Raw genomic sequence first — 23,516 nt, forward strand, 5'->3', positions numbered from 1 at the left:
AGCCGCATCCGTGTCTAGCCTTGGAGGCTTTGTTCTCGCTTCGTCTTGCAGTTATATAAGGGTGTCTGAGTTGTCAACCTCAACACAAACTTTTCAACCAGTCCATCCTTCTCTTCCTTTCCCGTCTTCTTTTGTGGACTGGTCGAAACCCATATCAACGGCTTTCACTTGTCCTCGTCTGAATCTCGCCGCCTACGATTCATCCCATCTTGGAGTGGCGAGTGACATCGGGCGGGCGAAAACCTCGACACCAAAAGTGTCGCCTGTCGGAACCAGTGCGTTCCCACGGCCACTTTACCACCTCGTCGACAAAACCTCACACAAACAACGCTCGACGTGTGTTAAGACATCATGGATCCCTTCATCAACATGTCGGCGCAGTTCCCCAACGGGGCTGTTCCCAACCCCCAGTTCGCCCTCCTCAACTACTTCTTCCCGGGCTTCTCCATGTTTACGTCTGCCCTGCACGCTTACCTGGGTATTGACCTCAACTTTTACATCCCTCTCCTTGTCGCCATCTTTGGTCTGAATTTCGCATGGAGCTATTTCAGCACTTCAGCATGGGCCTGGATCGACGAATATCTCATGTCGTCCTTTAGGGTCCGCACTGATGATGAAATCTACAACATGCTGATGCTCTGGATCTCACGTCAAACGTTTTCTCAAAACTCTCGTCGTTTCCTGGTCAATACCGATTTATACTCTCGCAGCAGCTACATCTGGGGCGGTTCAAACGACGACAGTGACGACGAGGATGGAGACGACGAGGTCAGCATCGATATCCTAGGACCAAAGCAGACTTTGCACTATACTCCCTCGTTTGGGTCTCATCTGTTTTGGTACAAGGGATGGCCCCTGTTCTTTGAACGTCACCAGAACCAGCAGCAAATCAACTTCCAAAGCGCCAGCGAGCGAGAGGAGCTCTCCATTTCATGCTTTGGCCGGAACCCGCGTCTCCTCAAAGAACTTCTCTTCGAGGCTCGTCAGATGTACCTCAAAAAGGACGAGCGCAAGACCCTCATCTATCGCAGCTCCAATGGCACTGCCTACGGCGGTGAGCCTTACTGGCAGCGCAGCATGTCTCGCCCTAACCGCCCCTTCTCCACCGTCATCCTGAGCGAGAAGATGAAGCAGGATCTGATTGACGATGCCGCCGACTACCTCAACCCTGCTACTCGCCGGTGGTATGCTAACCGTGGTATCCCTTACCGACGCGGTTACCTTCTCTACGGCCCCCCAGGTACTGGAAAGAGCTCTCTCAGCCTGGCTTTAGCTGGGTACTTCCGGATGAAGATTTACATTGTCAGCCTGAGTTCCACCAATGCCACCGAGGAGGGCCTCACCTCTCTCTTCAGCAACCTGCCCACTCGCTGCCTTGTACTCCTTGAGGACATTGACACCGCTGGTTTGACACACACCCGAGAGGAGCCGGATGTCGCGCCTGCCCCTGTTGCTGCTCCGAATCCCTCGGCACCAACTCCGTCTCCGCCTTCAAATACAGGATCAGGTGGTCGCCTTTCACTCTCTGGACTTCTCAACATTCTGGATGGAGTCGCCTCGCAGGAGGGCCGTCTTCTTGTCATGACCACCAATCACATTGAGAAGTTGGACAAGGCGCTGATCCGGCCCGGCCGCGTGGACATGATTGTCCCCTTCAGCCTTGCCGATAAGACCATGACCGAGTCCATCTTCCGCGCCATCTATGCACCCTTTGAGAGCGAGATTTCCTCGAACGAGCTGGCCCTCGGCTCCAAGAGCGGTACCAGCACACCCAAGCGCGTTGAACCGGATGAGGAGGCCAAGCAACGGTGGGCCAGACAGCATGCTGAGATTTCTGAGCGCATTGAGGTTCTCTCTCTACAGTTTGCTACCAAGATCCCCGAGTTTGAATTCAGCCCCGCGGAGATTCAGGGACTGCTTCTCAAGTATAAGCGGTCCCCCGAGGATGCCATTGAGGCTGCAGACGCTTGGGTGATTCAAACTCGCAAGGATAAGAAGGAGAAGGAGCTGCAAGAGGCTGAGAAGCGGCGCAAGGAGCAAGAGGAAGAGGAGAAGAAGAAGGCTGAAGAGGAGCAGAAGAAGGCCGAAGAGGCGCAGAAGAAGGAGGGCGAGGATAGCACGGCCAAGACTGAAGGCTCGGACCAGAAGGAGAGTGCCGATGCTCCCAAGGTACCTCAATCCACCGGAGAGGGAGATGCCGACAAGGGAAGTGAGGCCAAGGTGGAGACGTCCGATGTGACCAAGGATGATAAGAAGAACACTGCATCGGATTCGGAGTATGAACGGGTGTAAAGAGCGTCAGACGGACGAATGGTCAGACATCGGGTTGCATAGCATGGCGTTTTGGGGATTACAAAGATTTTGGCTTGGGCGGAACAACACCCTTTTTGGACATGAATTAGAATAACTTGCGAAATCAACTCCAAGAGCTTATCTATTTGATAGGTTCATGCACGACGTATAGATTGAATGCATTGTGAATCCTCGTGATGAGAGTAGTTGTAACCCCGTCAATCTCCGCCGCAATACTCACCTTGGATCCTCTCATCAGCTGGCAACTATCATGTGCAGCTTATGGTTACATCAAAAGCTGACGGCATATGCACAATGTCGTGCTTCCAGTTCATCCAGTCTGGCCTGAATTGAAATGGCTACGGCCTTGGAAGAGGACAGGGAAAAGCCGCGATGTCTGTCGTTGCTGCTGCTATTTGTTTCTTGTGTTTCGACTGACTCGCATCACATGTAGAGGAATTGAAGGGCTTGCTGGCGTGACTCTGAGATGCATTTTGTATGATTATTGTCAGGCTGATTGACGGCTGAGTAGGGCGATATTTTGGGTCTGTTTGTTCTGTGGTGTTTTACTTTGGGATTCAAGTGCTTTCTGGGATGATTAAAGATCATTGTGACTGACTATATCATGTTTGGCTGAGTGCTGGGGCCTAAGTTTTGTGTTACGAGCGATACTGCCCGTTGTTATTTTCTAAAATCGGCTCCGGCTCCTTCTGTTGCAACGCTGGCCTTGAAGTTTTCTGACGCCGATCGAGACACAGGAGCCGGATTCGACATGTTGCAATTGACTGAACCATGCGCTTCTGGAGTATTGCGCGAGTTCTAGGAAACATGTAATTGAACTTTGCTTCACGTATCTCTTGAATAATTTAGAATGTCTTTTATTGAGGGCTATGCTGTTGAATCGTTTTAATTATTCCATAGTGAAACTACACGCAACTGATCCATGTGCGAAGAGCAATCATGCAACGGGGGGCTTCCCGAGTTCGCTGATGGTGGTTTCGACAGAGTCCCATAAGGATGATTGAAACGCAAATACTCGTTCAATAGTTTCTAATCTAAAGTGTTAGAGATTTTTTTTTTAAACTTGGTAGCGTTGAGGATTTTAGTTACCAAGGGAGTTTTCAAGTTTGCCAAGAAGTTGTATCATCGGTAAACCATGATTGGGCGCGTTTTTCAGATGGGAATAAAGCGTCTGCCGGCCCAAGCAAAATACATCAAACTCCTTGACCCAACTATCAAACTTTGTCGAATGCTCTCTGGCGGTGGCGGTGGCGTTATTTGGGTATTGTTCAGAGAATGATAAGCGGACCAGACGCCCCTTACACGAACTCGTCATCTTCTTGATGACTGATACCATCTCATCCTCCATGGTTGTCATATCAGGCTCTATCGATGAAAAATGAATCGGAGGGGGTTTTACGGTGTTTAGAATCCTAGGAGTAAAGCCTGCCTTATATACTTGGTAGGTAATAAGCAAAAGTACATGTATTAGGTATTGATCCGTGATCTGTGCTTGAACACATTTCTTTGACGCATTCCTTTGCCATACCCCAGCAGTAAAGAACTGCTTGCTCTTTGTTAATACTCATGGCTTCTGCTCCATATTCGACATTCTCTTTGTATATTCTGTGGGGTTACGGAGTATAGAGTAAAATCATGTTCAAATCGTAGGCTGCAAGTATCCTTTCAGAAATTTACGCCGGATGGCCGAGGCGTGTTTCAAAGTACTGATGTTGAACCAACCCCGGCAATAAAAGAACAGACCTCTTTCATACCAACTACAAAGTACAATTGACTCATTATTAGTGGCTAGAGATGGTGCTCAGGCACGGACAAATCTGTCCAAACAAAGAGGCCCCTTTCTGAGCACTGTTTCCCATCCGCTCCCAAATTGAATGATAGGGTACAGGGATTACTATCAAAGAACTTGGAGTAGGTTTGCTTGGCTTAGTTTTGAGGCAGAACAAAGCGTCTTAGAACGAAAGCTAGACGCGACGTCAGGGGCCAGTTACACTGCAGACATTCCTTTGTTCATAGAAACGAAGTCAATGGCGTCAGAGTTCCCAACTGGCAAGCTAACCGGCCCAAAGGGCTGAACAAGGTATAAAAAGGAGCCGCAGCCCCTTTGTTTATAGAAAGATTAGACATAAACACAGTCTTTTGTATAACCCTAGCTGTGTGGTCCGTGATAGTGGCCGCGTGGCCCTCAGCCTTGACTCTTTCACTCTTCCCGTTGCCGCCACTCTCTGACACGTGTAACTACATGTACATATCTACGGGCATAGCATCTACATATCGGGATGCTAACTTGACATCTCATCACTGCACATCTCACCTTACCTCACTGATCGCATCTGATGAAGACTGTATTCGTTATGGCTTTCAACGCCTCTTCATGTCTTTGTTGGTGACCGTCGGTTGTTTGGGAGAGTACTCTGTACCTGTAACCGCATCCTCATCTGTGACCGAGACAGGAGACGGTTTCTTTGTACTGGCCAGCTTTTTCCACTTTGATGGAACGTGAAATCCCACATGGTCTTCATCCCTTTGGCCTTCGCGCAGCTGGACTCGTCTTTGCCGTTACGGGTCCGACGCACATCTCTGTAGAAGAGTATGGACGAATTGGGCGAATTGCCGGACCTGTGAGGTAGCGCTTTGAGCATTATGATCAAAGGAAGGTTGCCATTAGAGCGGATAGTCTACTCGCAACTGATAACTTCTGGCATCGCTAGATTACCTATCTGTTCTCATCTTCATTCCCTCTCCCAAGTCAACAAACCGGCATTACTGTGACTACATGAACAACGCCAAATCCGCCACTGGGAGATATAGAGTAACGTTTTTTATCTTTCAAATTATTTCTTCAAATCTCTGCTGCCATCTCACCTCTCCCTTTCTGTAGTACGTGTTATATTGCGCTCTTATAAACGTAGGAAAGGACTGTCAAGAAGCTGGAAGATACATGTACTTCTCTACATGTTGGTAGCCATAGAAACGTAGAGGTAATTTATTTAAATCCGAGCCGTATAGCCATATGTGGCCTGCTGGTTATGAGTTTGATGCTATTGGCTATAGCATCTCTGTTTCTGTGTAACATCGGAATTATTTTATATACAATCGTGGAGTATCCGGTATTCGTAGCCAATCGAATCAAGGCTTATTAAATGCATATACTTGTATCACATGGAATATGACTAAATGCGTCTCTGTACTACATAATGTATTACTAGATGTGTATATCCGTACCACATAAGGCGTTAGTAGATTCGAATATCTGTACCACATAAGGTATTAGGTATTAGTAGATGCGTATATCGACATTACATATACACATATCATACACAGGTATATATTTGGGTAGTCTCGCAGTTGACGCCCAAGTGGCAGACTTTCACTCCTACACCATTTGTTCAGCTACGAGATTTCTCACGACCTCATGCACAATGGATCCAAAAAGAGTCTGGTTCTTTTCTCCTGGTTTCAACTTTCTTCCTGATGGCGAAATCTCATTAGGCTCAATTATTGCTCATCCAGATCGGCCTACGCTCTCGCTCGCGTCGCTTGATTCCGCATCTCATCCAGAAATTGCCCTCCCAAAGATCAATACCATGACCGAGTCTGATCACCATCACTCCCAAAGCCAGAGCACGTCACTTATCGCTCAAGCTTTCTCCAAATTTGCAGACCTAGCCCAGACACACGGAAATGCGAATATATCCCACTTCACCAACACGGCTTATGGCAGTTCAGACTTCGAAACGAGAGTATTTGGTAGTCGCATGAGCGACGATACATTGAAGGCAGTCGTTGGTCTAGATCGGGTCAGGAAGTATATAGATGGAGCCATGTTTCGCAAGCGGCCCGTCTACATTATCTCAGGGTTGCGAATTGCCAAGGACTCCTTTCAAGTGACGAGCGGAAGTGGGTTGGCAAATTCGGCATCAGTGGGAATTTCTATCTCTACAGCGACGGACCCTTTTTCTCTTTCAGGAGGGGGTGATGTGGCCGTAAACAGAGAGCAAGGCAAGAATGACAGTTACAAGACTGCTCCCGGCGTTGTGTTTGCATACAGACTACATGTCATTCGGACTAAGAGGGATGGTGATATTGAAACTGAGCTGTTCTCTCACCGAACGGCGTTTCTCACCGGCGAAGGCGAGGATGAAGACTCTGAAGAAGAGTGGGAGCAAACAGAGGTGTCCAAAAATGTGCTGCTTAGCGACATGGAGATTGATCCTGATTTCGATGAATATACACTGGGTGAAGAAGGGGAGGAATGTTGTATTGCATTCAGACATTAGTTACGACGTTGAAGCTCTGACTACAAGGGTTTAAAAGGAACGAGACTTATCAGTTATATCTCTTCATTCAAGCAGTCAAGAATATCATCATTGCTAATTCTTCCAGCTATGGCACAACGAAGATATATCCGCATCTCCCAGTCGCCCCTTTGGTTCAATACAAATGTAGAAAACAAGCCAACTCAAATAAGCAACATTGCAACACCCCAAATTTAGTCCTACCCAAATCTACTGCAAATAAACAGGCCGACTCAAGTAATGAGGATCGGACTGGAGAGCAGGCTGAGGCGCCCAATCCCCCTCCGGCCTCCGGTCAAGGGTCATGATACTTTGCGTGTACCACTTGTGCATCGCTATTCCTGGCGGTGTCCCCATCATCTTCCTGACTCGGGGTGATTTGCGGGCCTCTTCTGGACAATAGGACATGACATTCCAGGTCCAGTTTGACTTCGTTTTCGCAGTTTCAAGGACGTGATATGTAGAGATTCCAACAACCCAATGTCCTCCTTCCCAAATGATGTCAATGGAATAGTCTGTGTCGCATACGGGACAAGATAGAATAGAACCGTGACGTCTGGAAAAGTAATTTTCCTGAGGGGGCTCTCGATGGACAAGTAACAACCGGCCGGTATTGACATGACGACAAATAGAAATGATCCCCATGTTGACGCTCTGTCCTGGTAACCTACGATCGATGGTGAGGGTCAAGGCAGTGTAAGAGTGAAGTACCAGTTGGTCGTCGATAATCCGAGCTTGCCATGATCTAGTATAGGCCACATTTTCTTGGTAAGTTTGCAAGGGATAACGAGGCACCAATTGTTCAACCGGACAGTCGTGGCTAGACTGATCGAGGGGCGCATTCATAATTTTTCGAGCGAGCTCAAAAGGCACACTGAGTGAGTAATCGAATCCTCTCATCGGCAGATGTTGAGGGCTTAGATGTCCGCCATTAAAGTCGTTGCAGGTAAAGAATTGGGCATTGAACCAGTATTCTTGCCGCAGTGGATGATATGCGTCGCAGTCGTAGCAGCGGTAGGCTCTAACCGGGACTCTTCCTAACCCGACTTGGATTCTCTGTTGCTCTGCGATAGAAGGGTGGAAATAGCCATTGTAGAAGTCTGGGCAGACGCTGGCAAAACAAACAAGAGGAGTTTGGTCAAGGTGCCCTGTGATGATGCTGATGATGTTGTTACGGATCTCCCAGTGTTGCAGCGGACGAGGTGATTGTTCAACATCGGGCTCACGGCGCCCCAGGCAGAGGAGTCGGCGGATATTCTTGCGGATACCCATGCTGGATATCAGGCGGGCAATAATAAGAATGAGATGATACAACAAGAGAATGGATGGGTGGAGTTTATCAGGAACTCCGTGGGATGGGAAGCGGCTTTATATAGGGAGGGGGGTAGTCAAGTTTTTGGGATGATAAGTTTTTTTTTCACGCGAAAGTTTGGAAGAAATAATGGGAATCTTCAAAACGAAAAGTTTAAGGTATGGTGGCTACTCAGGAAAACTACATCGTGCTCGAAAGTTTGCCGTGTTATCGCGGTGTTTCCCCTAATGCTATGGGAACAGAAAACCTAAAGTACAGAGAGGCGCACTAATAAATTTGAGCTCGAAACTAAGCGTTATCATTCCCAGGAGATGACAAAAGCCGTTAAAAATATACTAGACGCTGATGTTAACTACAACAGATTCGAAATCGTGGAGATGGCATCTCTTGGAATGGACAACATCAGGCCAGAGAAGCTTGAAATAGAGTAAAGGTTGAAAAGAATTTACGTGCCTCACCATCTGCACTATTTCATCCAATATTGGCTAAATTATCACAAAACAAGACATAAGATTCGAGGGCCTCCGTCGTCCGTCAGTATTTACAAACCCTCAGTATATGTACCTATTACCCGATAAAAGCCTGCCTCAAGGACGAGTACAAGATAGTCCCCAGCTGATATTGCTGTAAGTTCTTCAGCTCAGAAAAGCAAATTATTCAAAGGTAAGTATAAAATTTAGTGGCTGCAGGAGCACTAGAAGTTTACTCAGATGAAAAAGAAAAGCCCAAGTACGGGAACATAGACTAATAAGATGGAGCTAAGTGATAAAATAAATGGAACTCTAAACGAGGTTCTCCCAATATAGTTAGTAGATAAGAATAGATGTATTAGATTCGTATAAATCTAGTAGATATAGAAGGGAGTGATTCTAGATCAACTCGTATATGAAGTAGAGCTTCGTGTGAGCCTAAGGAGCTGATAGAAGGTGAATAATCCTTCCTTGACCCAACATCAAATCAGCTAGAAGCTTTAGGAATGTCTGTCCTCTTGCATCAAAAAGACATTTTGCAGATGATACTGGATTGTACAATATCTATCAAGATGCCCGGTTGAATCCCGGGCGGGCGTCGTATCTCTCCAGAATGATATTGGATCTATAAACCGTTGTTGGCTGTTGGCATTTTTTCCCGCCATGGCTCTAAATAACGCTTCCATGCCGATCTGCTGTCGGAGCAGCTTAAGTCGGAGTAACCCGTCATTCTCCTTCACAGACGGCTCGAGATAGGGCAGAACATCTGCATAGGCAATCATGGTGGCACTGATGCCTGCCGCCACGGCTGTGGCAATGGATGATCCAGGTTGGTAGACACCCCGATGTCTCTGTTGAATAGTCGTGATGAATTCATCCGGAATGTCACTTCCGTACGTACCCCATATAGCAGGGGCCCATTCGGGCAGCCGAGGGTTCGTCTCCAGGAAAGTTCCGTGACAATTGGCGGCATGAATCGATATCACATATGATTGGCGAGCGGGAAAGCATTCATTCTCAAAAGTGGCGTTGCCGGCGCTTGCAAAGAAGAGCACAGAATCTTCTCTTTGACGCAGGACGTCTCTGATAGCATTATCAATGCCATTATGATTCTTTGGGAATCCGAATGACATAGAAATGATGTCTGCCTTGCATTCTATACCAGCCCATAAAATTGCCTATTGTACACAATGTGATTAGCTGGATACTTAACGATATGATATCCTACAGTGGGTTGGATTTACTTACGTCCCTAACGTTCTCCTGGCTCACTTCCAAGCTCTTTGTGCTCTTCGACACACGTGCGACGATGATTTCAGCCGAGGGCGCACAGTTCATAACAAGCCTGGCCATGAAGGTGCCGTGACCAAAGTCATCTGTCGTCCTGTTGGTTGCGCCATTGACAAAATCTCGTTTTCTTTTTATACGCCTAGACATGTCTTCGTCAATGCCAGTGTCCAAGATGGCCACGCGGATCACAGATTCTACTTTGTGACGACGTCGGTGTAGTTCTACCAACTCGCCAATCGAATACAGATCTTGAAGCCACTTGTCAGGTAGAACAGCTCTTCCAGAATGAAATGATGACTCGAGCTTTGACAGCTGGTCCAGTGACCCTGTACTGAAGGGCTGTTCAAGTGCGTTGAACAGATCTCTGCCAAAAACATCAAGGTGATTTTTTGAGCCCGGGTTGAAGCTATCAGGTACGCTGACGCTGTCATCGTTGCCACCGTAGATAAGTTTATAAAGGCGAGAGCAATTAACATCAATCGTACGAATAAGATGCTCAGAATCCGTGGCTTGAAAGAAGGCTATAATGGAGCTTTTCTTCAACCGGTCGTTCGTAGGGGCCTGTTCCCTGTAAGGATTATTGGTGCCAAGAAGACGAGTCAGAGGACCATTCGGGGGCCTACGTTGCGCCCACTAAATTGTGTTAATAAGGCTCTTCTGTTATATAGATATGCCCAATAGGAAGATAAGACATACTTGATCTATGTGAGCAAAGTTACTCAAAAGAGTTTTGCACAGTTGCTGAGTTTCAAGAGCGATCCAACAGCCTGGAATCGACTTGAGGTCGTGATTCGTCAGAGCCAAGTTTGTAGCAATCTGCATCGCAAGACACTCGCGGGCTGGGAAAAAGCTCCTCTTTTTAAGGCCACTGTTGAGAGCCTTGAGGATGGGGATTGCCCGCTCCAAATAGTAATCACGGTTTTTCAACCCGATGTCCATCGTCCTCATGTGTATATGTATGAAGCAAACAAAAACAAACTCGTGTAAGAAACGGAAACAGAGTAGTACCCCCGCCCGCCCGACTCTGTGTGACCTTGCTGGCCAACTCCCAGCCTCCCGTCGTTTGTCACTCACCGCCTCATTTGACGAGAACATTCTATTTCATCCTTCCCTCCGCTTCCACTTAAGTTGAGGACCTGGATCTTGATAGCAGTTCTGGCAATGTCTGCCACCATGTCAGTCCAGAGACTCACGCAAAGATGTCTCGACAAGTTTCAGAAGGCAATTGTCAGAAAAGGCAATACGCAGAATCAGCGTCTCTTGGGGGAAAGGCTCGCTGGCTTCAACCTGTGGGCAGATAACATCAGAGACATCACCAAGCCTGGTGCATCTCTGGACTCTGGCGTTCAATCTCGACCTGATGAGCTCAAGTTAGCGAAGAACATCTTGAAAATTCTTGATAGTTCCATAGACAGGCACGTGGACGCCGTCGATAAAGGTCTTCCCACAGAGGAAGCATTGGCGAGTATAGATTCCGCCATAGCAAACCTGGCGAAAATTGGGGTTGCGATACGCCGCGCGAGTAAAGAATCGAGAAACGCCGGGGAGCGGCAAGAGACAGACGAAACTTCCAATTCCGATACTGAAGACGAGTTTGCGAACAACAGCTACTTTGAAGACAAAAGATCAGCGGGTTCCTTGAGTCGTCAAAATGCTCGAGGAGGGTCTTCAATATTCAGATATATTCTTGCACAAGACAAAACGAACGATCCCGAACAAATTACAAGAGACTTGAACGCAGCCGTGTCACGAGGAGACGGGGATGCTGTTCGCTCTCTGGTCAAATCTTGCCGAAATTTCGATACTGATGGCAAAATAAGAAAAAGAGCATTCAGAGCTGCTGTTCAGAGGGGGCACATAGCTATTGTCGGGCAGCTCCTTGGGAATGGTGCCGATGTTGATTCGTGTGATGAACATGGCCAGACAGCACTATTCTTTGCCATTGAGCGAAATGACAAGGCCATGGTGCAATATCTTATTGAGTCTGGTATTGATGTACACATCAAAGACTACGAAGACCTGACCGCCCTACATATCGCCGTTCGGAAGGGTGATAAAAGGATCATCAGCACCCTCTTCACTACGAGTGTTTACCAAAGATTCACAGATGATCAGTTCCAAAAGGCGATTTCATGGGCTGAAAAGCAGGGGCATCTATCTGCCGCCAAACTGCTAAGATATGAGTCGATCCTAAGTCATGCGCAGCGCACTTTCGATATCAAAGATCGTACTGCAGCGTCAAAAAGCGTCATTCAAGGTAATGACTGGTATGCTCTTCTCGATCCTCTGTTGGTGCCTTTACATTTCGATCTTGTGGGCACTTTTCCGCATGATAAAAAGATTGGCAAGATCGCTTTCAGCCGTGACGGAAAGTATATTGCAACCAGTGACAAGAACAGAACTGTGCAGATATTCGACGTTAAAACGAGACGAAATGTGTTTCGAAGGGACTTGAAGCCGAGTAGAGGCGACCCACCTCCTGTTTGTTTCAGCTCTGATGGACGATATTTACTCTTCGGATCCCTTAAATACATAGAGGTAAGTAAGCCATCAGCCGAATCCCAAATCCAAACGCTAAGGCAAACATCAAAATTTAGGAATATGATATGGAAAGGGAGTCCACAGGATGCCACGGTTGTGATCCTTCCTTTATTGTCTCTGCACTTGATGTCTCAAAAGATGGCTGTTGCACAGCATCCGGCGGTAGCGATGGTACTGTTCGCGTTTGCCCAGAGGACGGAGAAAGTAGTACCTTTTCCACGAGAGCAGGATGTATATCCAGGGTTGAGATGTCTCCAGATTGTCGGTTCGTCGCTGCATGTGGCAATGATGGTTATGCCTATGTCTGGAACTTGAGGAATGATTGTTTAGAGGAAAAGTTTTTTCATGGAGAAGCCGCCAAGTCAGTGACCTTCTCTTCGGATGGCAGATATTTGGCTACTGCGGGAATCCCTGCCGTTAAATTGTGGGATCTGGATAATGGCACATGCGTCTTAACCCTTGGAGGTTCTGGGTGGTGTTTGGTTGAGGCAATGTCTATGACACCAGACGATAAGTGGATTATAACCGCCTCAAATGACGGGTCAATCCGATTTTGGCATCGGCAGACGGGGAAAAGTCACTGCATAGTCGAAGCCCACAAGGACCATATCAGAAGCGCAGCGATTAGTCTCCGAGGCGGTTATCTTGCAACAGCTTCTTGTGACAAGACGGTGCGCATATGGTCATACCGTCCGCGCAGGTAGACATGGAATGGAGGAGTACTGGGTGGTATTGATCTGTATAGTAGACATTTAGATGTTATGAAATTTACTCGTATGAGTAACGCGTGGAGTTTCTAAAGAGAATTGACAATTCCTTGAGTACGGCCACAGAGTTGTCAGAGCCTCTATAAGTGTATCAAGTCCCCGAAAACGATAGCTTCAGCTACATCTATGCCGAAGAAGTTCATGACGAAAAATGCTAGGTAATCAGACAGATGGTAAAGACATTCCCCCAAGTTATCATTCATTCAACCAAAAAGAACAGCTGCCAGTGGTATCTTCCAAAAAAAAAAAAGTAGGTATACACAAAAGATAATCAACACAAAAACCAATCCACCAACTAACACCAACCAACTCCACCCATCATTAAAAAAAACGCTATTTTCATATCACAATTGTCGTTCAAAACTCATAGAGAAACACCGAGTAGCTCTCTCCCTTAGATATCAGGCAGCGTCCGAGTCTCATCCTGCATTATCTCGTCGCCCCCCAGCTCCTTTTCCAGCTCGTCGGCCACGAAGCCCTCGTAGTCGTCCAAGCTCTTTTGCACGTGAATCTTGAACTTGATCACGTCGTTTAGCATGCGATCAATCTCCGTGTGTAGCTCCTCTCGCAGCGAGTTGGCCCGCAATACAAGCTGTTCGTATCTGGAGTTGGTAAAAGATGTTAGCCATTCTGATCTGCCCAAGACGGTGTGGCCGAATTCAAGTACGGTGAAGACTTACTCAATGGTAGTGTTGATCTCGCGTTGCTCTAGCAGCTGCACAGACTCTGTCAGACCGGCTCGCATTCTGGAGAGTTCCTTTTCCATCTTTTCGATTTGTGCGTCGGATCCCATCTTCTGCGCCGTGGCAACCTCTTTCGTCTTTTCATACTCCTCTTCTGCAGCCCTGACTCTGTGATTCAAGGCTTCAACCTCGTTCCGCTTGTCCTCAATGGCCTCCTTAATGCCATCCAAGAGCTCGTGGTCTTTCATCATGTCGTCCATTACAACGCTTCGTCGCTCTGCAATCTCCTTTCGCAAAGCTATGAAGCTGCTGCGGACTTGCCCCCTGAGATCTAGGTTAAGGACGTGTCCTGGTTGATAGCCGGTTGTGGCATCAACCAATGATCGGTCTGTCGCCGGGGTATGTGTTGTGCTGGAGCTCTTCCAGTTGGATGAATTCAGCTCGTTCTCGTTGAGGGTAACCTGCAGCTCGTAGTCCCTGCCCTTAGCATTGGCCGCGGTAGCTGGTATGAGGGCTATTTGGTAGGCAATGGTGTTGTACTTGTCCACCACGCGTTCCAGCTCATCAAGTTTTCGGCTGGCCTCGGCTTCCTTTTCCATGACCTTTTTCTTAATCTCTTCCAAGCGTTGGCCGGCCGACTCGATACCCCTTTGCAGGCGTTCCCGTTCAGAAGTCATGCGGTCAATATCCTGCATGCTAATGCCTTGGGCGTCAACAGCTCTTTGGAGTCCTCTTCGTTCCTCGTCGGCTTCTTTCAGCTCTTCTACAACCTTGTTTAGCTCCTCTTGTAAAACTTGGATGCGGGCTTCGTATTTTTCCGATCGCTGAACGGCGAGCTCATTGTAGTCTTCAAACTTGACGCGGTCCTCTTCCATGATTTTGAAATGGTTATCCAAGACGGCAGGGTCCGGGGTGGACTTTTCAAGATCCTCGATTTCCTTGGACAGCCTCTCATTCTCGGCCTCGAGCATCTCAAGCTCGGCCGTGTACTTTGAGTTGGACTCCTCAAACGCCCTTGCCATGGCCTCAACGTGGGGGGCTAGTAGTCGCTCGGCATCCTCGTCGCCCATGTCGTCGTCCATGGCGAGCCAGTCTCTGTATGCACTACTAAGGAAGTTGAAGATGATCTGGTCGCCACTTACATCGACACCGACGTCGAGGCAAGCATCTATGTACCGATTGCCGGCATAGCCCTCGAGCATTTGAGCCAGTTGCATCATCCAATGGAGCAGGCCGAGAAAAGTACTCCAGTTCTGGCCACCCACGGCCGCAATCTGGCTTTTTGTGATGCTGCGCTCAAACGGGTATCGAAGCTGCTTAAGAATGGGCGGCACCTCTTGGTCGATATTCTTCTGGAATTTGTGGCTGGGGTCGATCCGATGGTAGAGCCACTGGAACATGAAGTTGAAGTCTTTCTGGGTCGGCGACTTGAGAATGTTTTGTGACAACGAATGCTTCATTTCCATCTCAAAGTTGTTTTGCACCATGTAGTCCATCAGCTCTTGGGCGATTCGGGCTTGGAAGGATCGGTCCCTCAGCGGCCGCGGATCGCGAGGGACGCCGGCTGCCTGGGGCGTGGTCTGGAAAAAGCTCTGGTGGCTCACGGGGCCGACTGTGGATTGCCGCGGACGATACACGCTGCTCCGTCTATCGCTGTCCGTTGACGGCCTCGCAGCCAACGGAGTAAAGGCGCCCGGGTTGTATGTTGCTCTGGCCTGCTGAAACGACGTTCGCTTGATAGAGGACAGGCCAATATCGCCCAGGTTTGTGCCGGACGATGCGCGTTGGAACATGGGCTGGTTCGGGCGCGTCACAGCCAGGGAGTGCCTAGATCCCGACATGGAGCGGCCGTGGGCGGTGCCGAAGCTGGAGGGTCCCTGATTCTGGCGCTTCATTGTCGACCCTGGCGCCGGGATGCCGCTGTTTGTACTGAGGCCGCCGAGCGTCTACGGCGTCGGTCAGCGGACGATGCGACGATGATGCAGATTTCCCACTCTTGCGACAAAGGGAACCTACCTCTCTTTTCCGGCGGACGCTCCACAGGCCCGTGTCTTGAGACATTACAGGCGGTTGGCCCTCTGCTGTTGGTGATGCGGCGGTATTTGAGCAGCTGAGAGGCGATCCGCAGTGCGTTTAGCAGTCGATTTCGGGGGCACAAGACGCAAGATCGATAATTCGACAAGGCGGGCGGCGTATCTTGAAGCTTTGAAGCAGTTCTTTCGTGGGGCCACGGGATTGGGGGGGGGGGGAAAGATAAGGCAGTTGCTCGGTGAGAAAGTAAACAAATGCCTGATTGGCCCAGTGCGGCCTAGCGCGAATGACTTGACACGCATGCGCACGTGATTGCAGAGTGTCGGGGGAGTACATGCAAATGGGGCCAATTTACTGCGCGCAGCCCGGTAGCCAATAACATAACAACGTACGAGTACTCCGTACCTGGTACCCAGCACGTACCGTTGCCTCGGCCCAGCATGTTTTCGGTACGTCCCTCTACTGTAGTTAGAGGAGGTAGTACTTTGCGGCCGCGCTCAGCTCAGCCCAGCCCAGCCATGCCCGGTTCCACAATTACCGAGCTTCAACATCCTCGTAACAGTCGCATCTTCTTTCTTCGTTTCTCCTTCGTTCTCCATTGTCGACGTCCATCGCGATCCCCCTGAAGCTGCGTCTTTTCTGTCGTCTCTGGTGATTGATTCTACGAGGCGCCGAGGCTCTGAGTGAGCATCCCGATCCATCATCATGGCGATACGCGAGGAAATCGTGGCGTCTGCAGTAAGTGATGCGTTCCATCTCCTTGTCCTTGTGATTGCCAATCATGGGCTCGTCTCTTGGCTGACTGTCGAATTCCCAGGCGCAATGTTAGTTTCGACTCGACTCGACTTCTCGATCACGTCCACTTCTGCTTCCACCATGTTAACAATGTAGCAGTTCTGCAAGATCCCAGCGTTTCCACCTCGTCCGTCGAGAACAAAATCTCGTTTCTTCGAACCAAGAATCTGACACAGGAGGAGATTGATGCCGCCATTGCCAGGGCTGGGGGCGGCAGCGGCGCGGTGGCTCCTAGGGCTCCCTATGCCGGCGCGCCCCAGGGCCCTCCTCAGGGTCCCCCTCAGCAGTATTACCAATCCTACCCCCAGTATGCGTGGCAGCCGCCTGCGTCAACACAACGGGATTGGAGAGACTGGTTCATCATGGCAACCGTGGTTGGAGGAGTCAGCTATGGCCTGTACTCATTGGGCAAGGTAAACAGAATCCTACGCGCGTCCTTCACCGCAGCGAAACTGACACGATTCATAGCGCTATGTATACCCCCTCGTAGCGCCGCCTACCCCTGAAAAGCTGGAGCAGGACAAGAAGTCGATCGAGGAGCAGTTTGACAAGGCCTTTGCCCTGGTTGAGCAGCTGTCCAAGGACACAGAGGCACTCAAGGATGCCGAGAAGCAGCGCACAGAACGACTGGACATTACACTGGCCGACCTGGACACGATCATGACGGAGCTGAAATCAGCAAACAAGCGCCGGGAAGACGACGCGCAGCGCATTCGCGACGAAGTACAGAGCCTCAAGGACGCCATCCCCAGGGCCATGAACAACCAAAAGGAGCTCACCGACAACCGACTTGCCGAAATCAACACTGAACTTGCCAGCCTCAAGACTCTTGTGTCACAGAGGATGAATGCCAACTCCAATAACTCGGTCTCGAGCGGCTACTTCCGAGGCAACAATGGGGTCAACGGTGTCAACGGATCGAATGGCGTCAACGGAACCAGCGGGACGGCTTCACCCACGGCAGCACCCGGCCAATCAGTGACTCCCCCAGCCGTCGACAGCGCTGCGGAGGCGAGCGGCACTCCCAAGCCTGACGCTGGCAAGGGCCCGGCTCAGAACAGGTTCAACAGAGCGTCTGGCCTGTCCGTTGGCTCCGGGGCCAAGGCGTCAATCCCGGCCTGGCAGATGGCCATGGCTAACCAGAATGCCGGATCAGCAGGCTCCGCGTCGGGCAAGGAGCCGGAAAAGGCCACCACCGAGGCCGCGGCCGGCAGCTCGTAGATGATTAATTGCTTGCTTGAGATTTGCCATGCATTGTACGATTTTGATCAAGTTGCGGTTATTGTTGCGCCACGTACGTACGGATAAAGGGGCCATGCAGACATTGATTTGATAACGGCCGGAGCGTTGATTGCTCTATCAAAGTTTTTTATGTACCTATTTAATATCAAATGGACCACATGTATTGTTTTCGTCTATTTCCGGGTTGGATTACATGTTGTTGTTATTATTATCACTATTAGAAAAAGAAGAAGAAGAAGAAGAAGCTACCTACATATATCATTACTGCATCACGGTGGTTGTATTAAACTGAGTGAGACGGAGATGGAAGAGGCGGGCCGAGGTTCGGGCTGACTGCCTCTCCCGCCTACGCTCACTAATGCAGCGCTAACTGAAGCCGTCCGTTTCCCATCCCTGTTCCCAGATCGATCTGTCTGTTAAGTACTTGTGCTTGCGGGATGCTGTACTTGTATTCGAGCAGCCGGATTCAATCCAATGCTACCTCTCGCAAGCATTGCCCAGATACAGCAGACTAACTGGACTGGACTGATATGGAGGGTTGGTTCTGTCCAATGTACAAGCATCTCTTGAATAGCCGCCACCAACGCGGCGAAATCATTTCAACCGTGCGGATTTCGTCTCAACTACCTAAATGGAGCCAACCAATGGCTGCTGTAGCCACGTGCCGGTCCATTTCCCCGAGTTATGCGAGCCGTGCGTTTCGATTGTTGATGGCAGAAATCGATTACGTGCTGGACTTTGGATAAATAGGTAGCCAATCGCCCGATTTTCCCCATGGAGACACCTACCTCGCTCATTCACTCATTCACTCATTCACTCACTCACTCACTCACTCACTCAATATAATTGTCCCCTATACATACCTATGCAACAAGATACATGTAGAGTCTTCTTCCCTATCAAACCTCAGACTTGGCTACTTACCACCTAAGCCTCTTACATCCCATTCTCCCTCTTCTCTTCTTCCTACGATTTTTCTTATTCCTCCTCTGCACAATGAATGATCCTCCTCCTCAAATTTCGGCTCGCCCAGCGCCCACCATGACCGCCAAACTCACATCCAACCTCAGAATGCTCTTCATCTTGCTCTCCAAAGTCCCTCTCTTAACCCGAGTAGCCATATTGCACGTCCTCAAGCTCTCGGAACCATCCAAATACGTCGATCTGCAGTCCAACCTGGTGGTTTCACTGATGCGCTCCGTCTTGACACCCGCCAATCCACACTCAATCTCCTACAGTCAAAAACTCACTACGCGCAACGAGGAGATCAAGGGAAGGATATGGATCAGCTTATACGCTTCGCCGCCGCCTCCCGAGACCGACATCAGGGACTCGCTGCTCAACGTCATGGACAGCATGAGAGATGAAGGCGTCGGTGGAAGCAGCGCGAGAGTTCCCGAGCTCGTACCCGTAGAAGCAGAATGGACGGGATACAGAGCCGCAGCTTCAAAGAGAGATCCTCTGCCGAACATTTCAGAGTCCGCCAAATATCACCGACTCATGAAAGAGTGCAAAGAGCCCACCACGGTGCTCTACTTCCACGGCGGCGCATACTACCTCTGCGATCCCGCCACACATCGTCCTCTGGTCAAGAAGCTGGCCAAGCTGATACAGGGAAGATGCTACTCGGTGCGATATCGACTGGCGCCGCAGGATCCGTTCCCGAGCGCGCTGCTGGACGCCCTCGTCTCATACTTTACGTTGCTGTATCCGCCTCCGGACGCCTATCACGACGCTGTGGAACCGGAGCATATCGTTATTGCGGGAGACAGGTATGTTGAAGCTTCTGGATTTGGCAAAGAATTGATGCTGTGCAACATTCCACGTTCCAGACTATCATCTACCATTGACATGTGGCTGACCCGATTGTCTCTCATTTGGTGATACAGCGCCGGTGGAAACCTAGCCCTCGCGCTATTGCAGCTCATTCTTCAGCTGCACCATCGAGATATTGACATCCAGTGGTACGGCGAGAAGCGAAAGGTTCCTCTGCCGGCTGGTGTTTCGTGCATCTCTCCTTGGATCGACATCACGCAGAGCTCGCCGCCGTGGCACGTCGAGGACGCTCATCCGTTCGACTACTTGCCCAGACTGAGGCCTGATTTCGAAGCCAGAGTCCCTCCATGCGAGATATGGCCGGCGAATCCTCCACGGAAGTTCATCTACGCTGATGATGATTTGGTTGCGCATCCGCTGTCGACGCTCTTCATGAGTCGTTCTTGGGAAGGGTCACCGCCTGTATGGATGAGCACTGGCTGGGAGATACTTTCTTACGAGAACAAGGCTTTTGCGATGAAGCTCTTTGCTGATGGCGTTCCGTTGGTGTTTGAGGAGTATCAGGCCATGCCGCATGTTTTCCCCATGTGCTTGGCTCGAGCGCCGAGTTCACGGCGTTGCCTTGAGAGCTGGGCCGATTTTATTCGCTGCGCGATAGAGAACCCAGGGGCGATTGAGGCGAGTGCGACGAGCATTGCGGCTCAGACGCTTGAAGAGACGTCTCTGAGATTTGATGATTTACTAGAGGATAGATTGGAAGACATACAGGCTGCTGTGGTGAGAAGGGCGGGTGTTGGGGTTGAGAAGGCAGATGTCGCTGCAAGGCTATGACGCGTTCGACATGTAAAAGATGGGCAGGACTCATTATCAAGACATGCGAAACGATAGATTGTTATATATTGTGTATTAGACATATTTAATCATTTATTTTTAATGTTGATGCCCATTGGCTGTGTCACAGCCGAAGCCGAATACATGCCCAACCTCATGAATGCTTCATCTCTTTTCGGATAGACCTCCTGATGCATGTGCTAATGGTTTATACGCAGTAGAACAAATATTACCTCTATAAGCTCATACGGTAAGGTCATCAGTAGGACAACTAACCTATCTCACAACGGTCTAAACCTAACTTACGTTCCCTATTCAATCCATTATACATATATAACACCAATAATATAGGTAGGGATAACTAATATACCAGGCTCGCCTAAGCATTTCCGCGTTAAGCTCTAACGCCCCCCATAAGATCCAGACTGCAGGTCCTTCGCAAATGGGCATAGTTTCCCGCGGGTCTGGCACGCCCCTTAAGCAATCTTAATACACTTACAGCAATTAAGACTACCCACACCTTTCCATGCTCTACAAGGGCCGTTATAAAATCACTTTTACACGGCTCCCCTCGGGATTAGCATAGGTATTAATACTATACTACAGCATAAGTAATAAAGCCCTTAGCTTTCTCTAAACTAGGTTATATTATTATATAGTACCTATAGCTAGTTAGCTATATTAACTAGTTGGCATAATCCTAAGCCCTTAACTCTCTCAGAACTTAACTATCCCTACTAATAGGTTATATATATATTATTTAGTAGGTAAATTATCTAACGCTTACTAAATTCTGCTTTAGTATAATAGGAAAAGCTAATATCCAAGGATCAAAAAGCAACGTCGCTATTAACGCTTAGCCGCCACAAGCCAGTTATCCCTGTGATGCTTAGAGCTTCCCTGGCACCTCTAGCTGCGATGTCGAGGGACTAAAGGATTAATAGGCCACACATTCATGGTTTATAATTACACGGAAAACTAAAATCAAAAAGACACTTGCTCTCTAATCATTTCTAGTCTTAAAAGTAAATACAACACGCTAGATACACAACTAAATACTCTTGTGTAGAGCTTCCCATGTAGAGCTCCAGCTATCAACCAAACACGGAGCTTTATCGGCCCCCGCCAAGCAACCCCATTGGTTCAATATTATCGTCGCACCTCCAACGCAACACCATGGAAATTCATCCTCTTCCATCTCCATCTCCATCTCCCACCTCCCGACCAAGCCAATTGGGCGTCCCCCACCATGGAGCGCCACAAGCAGGCCGTCACCAAAATCGCCGCCGCCGTCCGCGGCTACTTCGAGCGCGGCGAGTCGTACCGCATCTTCCACGGCTCGACAAACAGCACGCGGCCTCGTCCCGGCCCCGGCCACCGAGCCGTCGACATCAGCGCCCTCAGCAACGTCCTGGCCGTGGATCGCGGCGCGCGGACCGCCCTCGTCGAGCCCAACGTGCCCATGGACCGCCTGGTCGAGGCGACGCTGCGCCATGGCCTGGTGCCGCCCGTGGTGATGGAGTTTCCCGGCATCACGGCTGGGGGCGGCTTTGCGGGCACGGCGGGCGAGAGCAGCTCGTTCCGCCACGGCTTCTTCGACGAGACGATCAACTATGTCGAGATGGTGCTGGGCAACGGCGAAGTCGTGCAGGCGTCACCTCATGAGCGGGCTGATCTGTTTCGTGGCGCTGCGGGAGCCGTGGGCACGCTGGGCGTTACGACACTGATGGAGCTCAACTTGATCGAGGCTCGCAAGTTTGTACAAACTACATACCACCGCACAAACAGCGTGGCCGAGGCCGCAGAGCGTGTCCGCGCCGAGACGCAAAACCCCAGCAACGACTACGTCGACGGCATCCTCTTCTCCAAGGACCACGGCGTCGTCATCACCGGCCGCCTAACCGACGACAAGCCCGCCGGCCACAAGACGCAAACCTTTAGCCACGCCTCCGACCCCTGGTTCTACCTGCACGCCCAGGACCGCACCAAGAACGCCGACGCCGTCACCGACTACATCCCGCTCGCCGAGTACCTCTTCCGCTACGACCGCGCCGGGTTCTGGGTCGGCGCCCAGGGCTTCACCTACTTCAGGTACGTGCCCTTCACCGGCTTCTGGCGCTGGTTCCTCGACGACTTCATGCACACCCGCATGCTCTACCGCGCGCTGCACGCCAGCGGCGAGTCCGCCCGCTTCGTCGTCCAGGACCTCGCCATCCCCTACGACAAGGCCGCCGAGTTCGTCGACTACACCACCGACGAGTTCGGCATCTGGCCCCTCTGGCTGTGTCCCCTCAAGGAGACGCCCGGCCCGACCTTCCACCCGACCTGCGAGACGGAAACCGTCGCAGCTACCGACGGCAGCGCTGCCACAAAGGTCGTTCCCAAGCCCATGCTCAACATTGGCGTCTGGGGCTGGGGCCCCGAGAACCACGACGAGTTCATCGCCAAGAACCGCGCCCTCGAGGACAAGCTCGTCCAGCTGGGCGGCCGCAAGTGGCTGTACGCGCACACGTACTACTCGGAGCCCGAGTTCTGGCAGGTCTACGACAAGCCGTGGTACCAGGCGCTGCGCGAAAAGTACAGCGCGACGACGCTGCCCTCGGTGTATGACAAGGTGCGTATCGACGTCGAGGCCAGTAGGAGGGAGCGCCAGATGTGGAAGAAGTCGCTCAAGAGCAGGTGGCCTGTGGGCGGGCTGTACGGGATCTGGAGGAGTATCTTGACGGGGGATTATCATTGGCATAGAAATGCCGAGTGGAAACACAAGGGCGAGGAGTAAGAAACAAAAAGGTATTCTACGCTAAAACATTGTAGAAATAATAGGGGAAACGTGATTATGAATAGACATGTTTAGATAAAAAGAAAATGGCTGGCTCACTTACACAGAAACATCGTGGCAGCCAAAATGGACAGAGTAAGGATCAATAAAAATGAATGGATACCCTCAGCAAAGAGAAAACAGTTTCATATCTGGCGCATCATGTCTATTTTCTTTAAAGGCATAGCCCGTTATAAAAAAAAACGTGGCTCATCTCTAAATATCACCAAATATCTACACCAATCATGCCCACGCATATCAGGCATCGTCGCCTCATCCTCTTTTTTTCACCCCTCACTCATTATAGCCCAACGGGCGGGGGCGGGGGGGGGGGGGGGGGGGGGGGGGG

General features: G+C 50.0%; 9 protein-coding genes across 9 annotated transcripts; 6 read left to right on the top strand and 3 right to left on the bottom strand.

Moving 5' to 3' along the window:
* Nucleotides 1-351: 351 nt before the first annotated feature.
* Triagg1_3614 (uncharacterized protein) lies at nucleotides 352-2,292 on the top strand (the record flags this gene model as incomplete). The annotated part of the gene is made up of 1 exon (XM_062897926.1): nucleotides 352-2,292. The coding sequence occupies one exon, from the start codon at nucleotides 352-354 to the stop codon at nucleotides 2,290-2,292; it is 1,941 nt and encodes a 646-aa protein (XP_062757603.1).
* A 3,443-nt stretch (nucleotides 2,293-5,735) lies between these two features.
* On the top strand, nucleotides 5,736-6,593 carry Triagg1_3615 (uncharacterized protein; the record flags this gene model as incomplete). Its single annotated transcript, XM_062897927.1, has 1 exon — nucleotides 5,736-6,593. The coding sequence occupies one exon, from the start codon at nucleotides 5,736-5,738 to the stop codon at nucleotides 6,591-6,593; it is 858 nt and encodes a 285-aa protein (XP_062757604.1).
* A 228-nt stretch (nucleotides 6,594-6,821) lies between these two features.
* On the bottom strand, nucleotides 6,822-7,883 carry Triagg1_3616 (uncharacterized protein; the record flags this gene model as incomplete). Its single annotated transcript, XM_062897928.1, has 1 exon — nucleotides 6,822-7,883. One exon carries the CDS (start codon nucleotides 7,881-7,883, stop codon nucleotides 6,822-6,824), a length of 1,062 nt encoding a protein of 353 aa, XP_062757605.1.
* Nucleotides 7,884-8,960: 1,077 nt separating this feature from the next.
* On the bottom strand, nucleotides 8,961-10,631 carry Triagg1_3617 (uncharacterized protein; the record flags this gene model as incomplete). The annotated part of the gene is made up of 4 exons (XM_062897929.1): nucleotides 8,961-9,018; nucleotides 9,072-9,571; nucleotides 9,642-10,316; nucleotides 10,380-10,631. 4 exons carry the CDS (start codon nucleotides 10,629-10,631, stop codon nucleotides 8,961-8,963), a joined length of 1,485 nt encoding a protein of 494 aa, XP_062757606.1.
* A 213-nt stretch (nucleotides 10,632-10,844) lies between these two features.
* Triagg1_3618 (uncharacterized protein) lies at nucleotides 10,845-12,539 on the top strand (the record flags this gene model as incomplete). The annotated part of the gene is made up of 1 exon (XM_062897930.1): nucleotides 10,845-12,539. One exon carries the CDS (start codon nucleotides 10,845-10,847, stop codon nucleotides 12,537-12,539), a length of 1,695 nt encoding a protein of 564 aa, XP_062757607.1.
* Nucleotides 12,540-13,385: 846 nt separating this feature from the next.
* Triagg1_3619 (uncharacterized protein) lies at nucleotides 13,386-15,735 on the bottom strand (the record flags this gene model as incomplete). Its single annotated transcript, XM_062897932.1, has 3 exons — nucleotides 13,386-13,593; nucleotides 13,672-15,620; nucleotides 15,691-15,735. 3 exons carry the CDS (start codon nucleotides 15,733-15,735, stop codon nucleotides 13,386-13,388), a joined length of 2,202 nt encoding a protein of 733 aa, XP_062757608.1.
* A 675-nt stretch (nucleotides 15,736-16,410) lies between these two features.
* On the top strand, nucleotides 16,411-17,721 carry Triagg1_3620 (uncharacterized protein; the record flags this gene model as incomplete). Its single annotated transcript, XM_062897933.1, has 4 exons — nucleotides 16,411-16,443; nucleotides 16,523-16,529; nucleotides 16,600-16,913; nucleotides 16,969-17,721. 4 exons carry the CDS (start codon nucleotides 16,411-16,413, stop codon nucleotides 17,719-17,721), a joined length of 1,107 nt encoding a protein of 368 aa, XP_062757609.1.
* Nucleotides 17,722-18,738: 1,017 nt separating this feature from the next.
* Nucleotides 18,739-20,349, top strand: Triagg1_3621 (uncharacterized protein; the record flags this gene model as incomplete). Its single annotated transcript, XM_062897934.1, has 2 exons — nucleotides 18,739-19,514; nucleotides 19,632-20,349. 2 exons carry the CDS (start codon nucleotides 18,739-18,741, stop codon nucleotides 20,347-20,349), a joined length of 1,494 nt encoding a protein of 497 aa, XP_062757610.1.
* A 1,249-nt stretch (nucleotides 20,350-21,598) lies between these two features.
* On the top strand, nucleotides 21,599-23,128 carry Triagg1_3622 (uncharacterized protein; the record flags this gene model as incomplete). Its single annotated transcript, XM_062897935.1, has 1 exon — nucleotides 21,599-23,128. The coding sequence occupies one exon, from the start codon at nucleotides 21,599-21,601 to the stop codon at nucleotides 23,126-23,128; it is 1,530 nt and encodes a 509-aa protein (XP_062757611.1).
* Between the last annotated feature and the right edge of the window lie 388 nt (nucleotides 23,129-23,516).

Source organism: Trichoderma aggressivum (genome assembly GCF_033847375.1).
Source record: "Trichoderma aggressivum f. europaeum strain CBS 100526 chromosome Unknown scaffold_010, whole genome shotgun sequence".
Classification (NCBI taxonomy): domain Eukaryota; kingdom Fungi; phylum Ascomycota; class Sordariomycetes; order Hypocreales; family Hypocreaceae; genus Trichoderma; species Trichoderma aggressivum.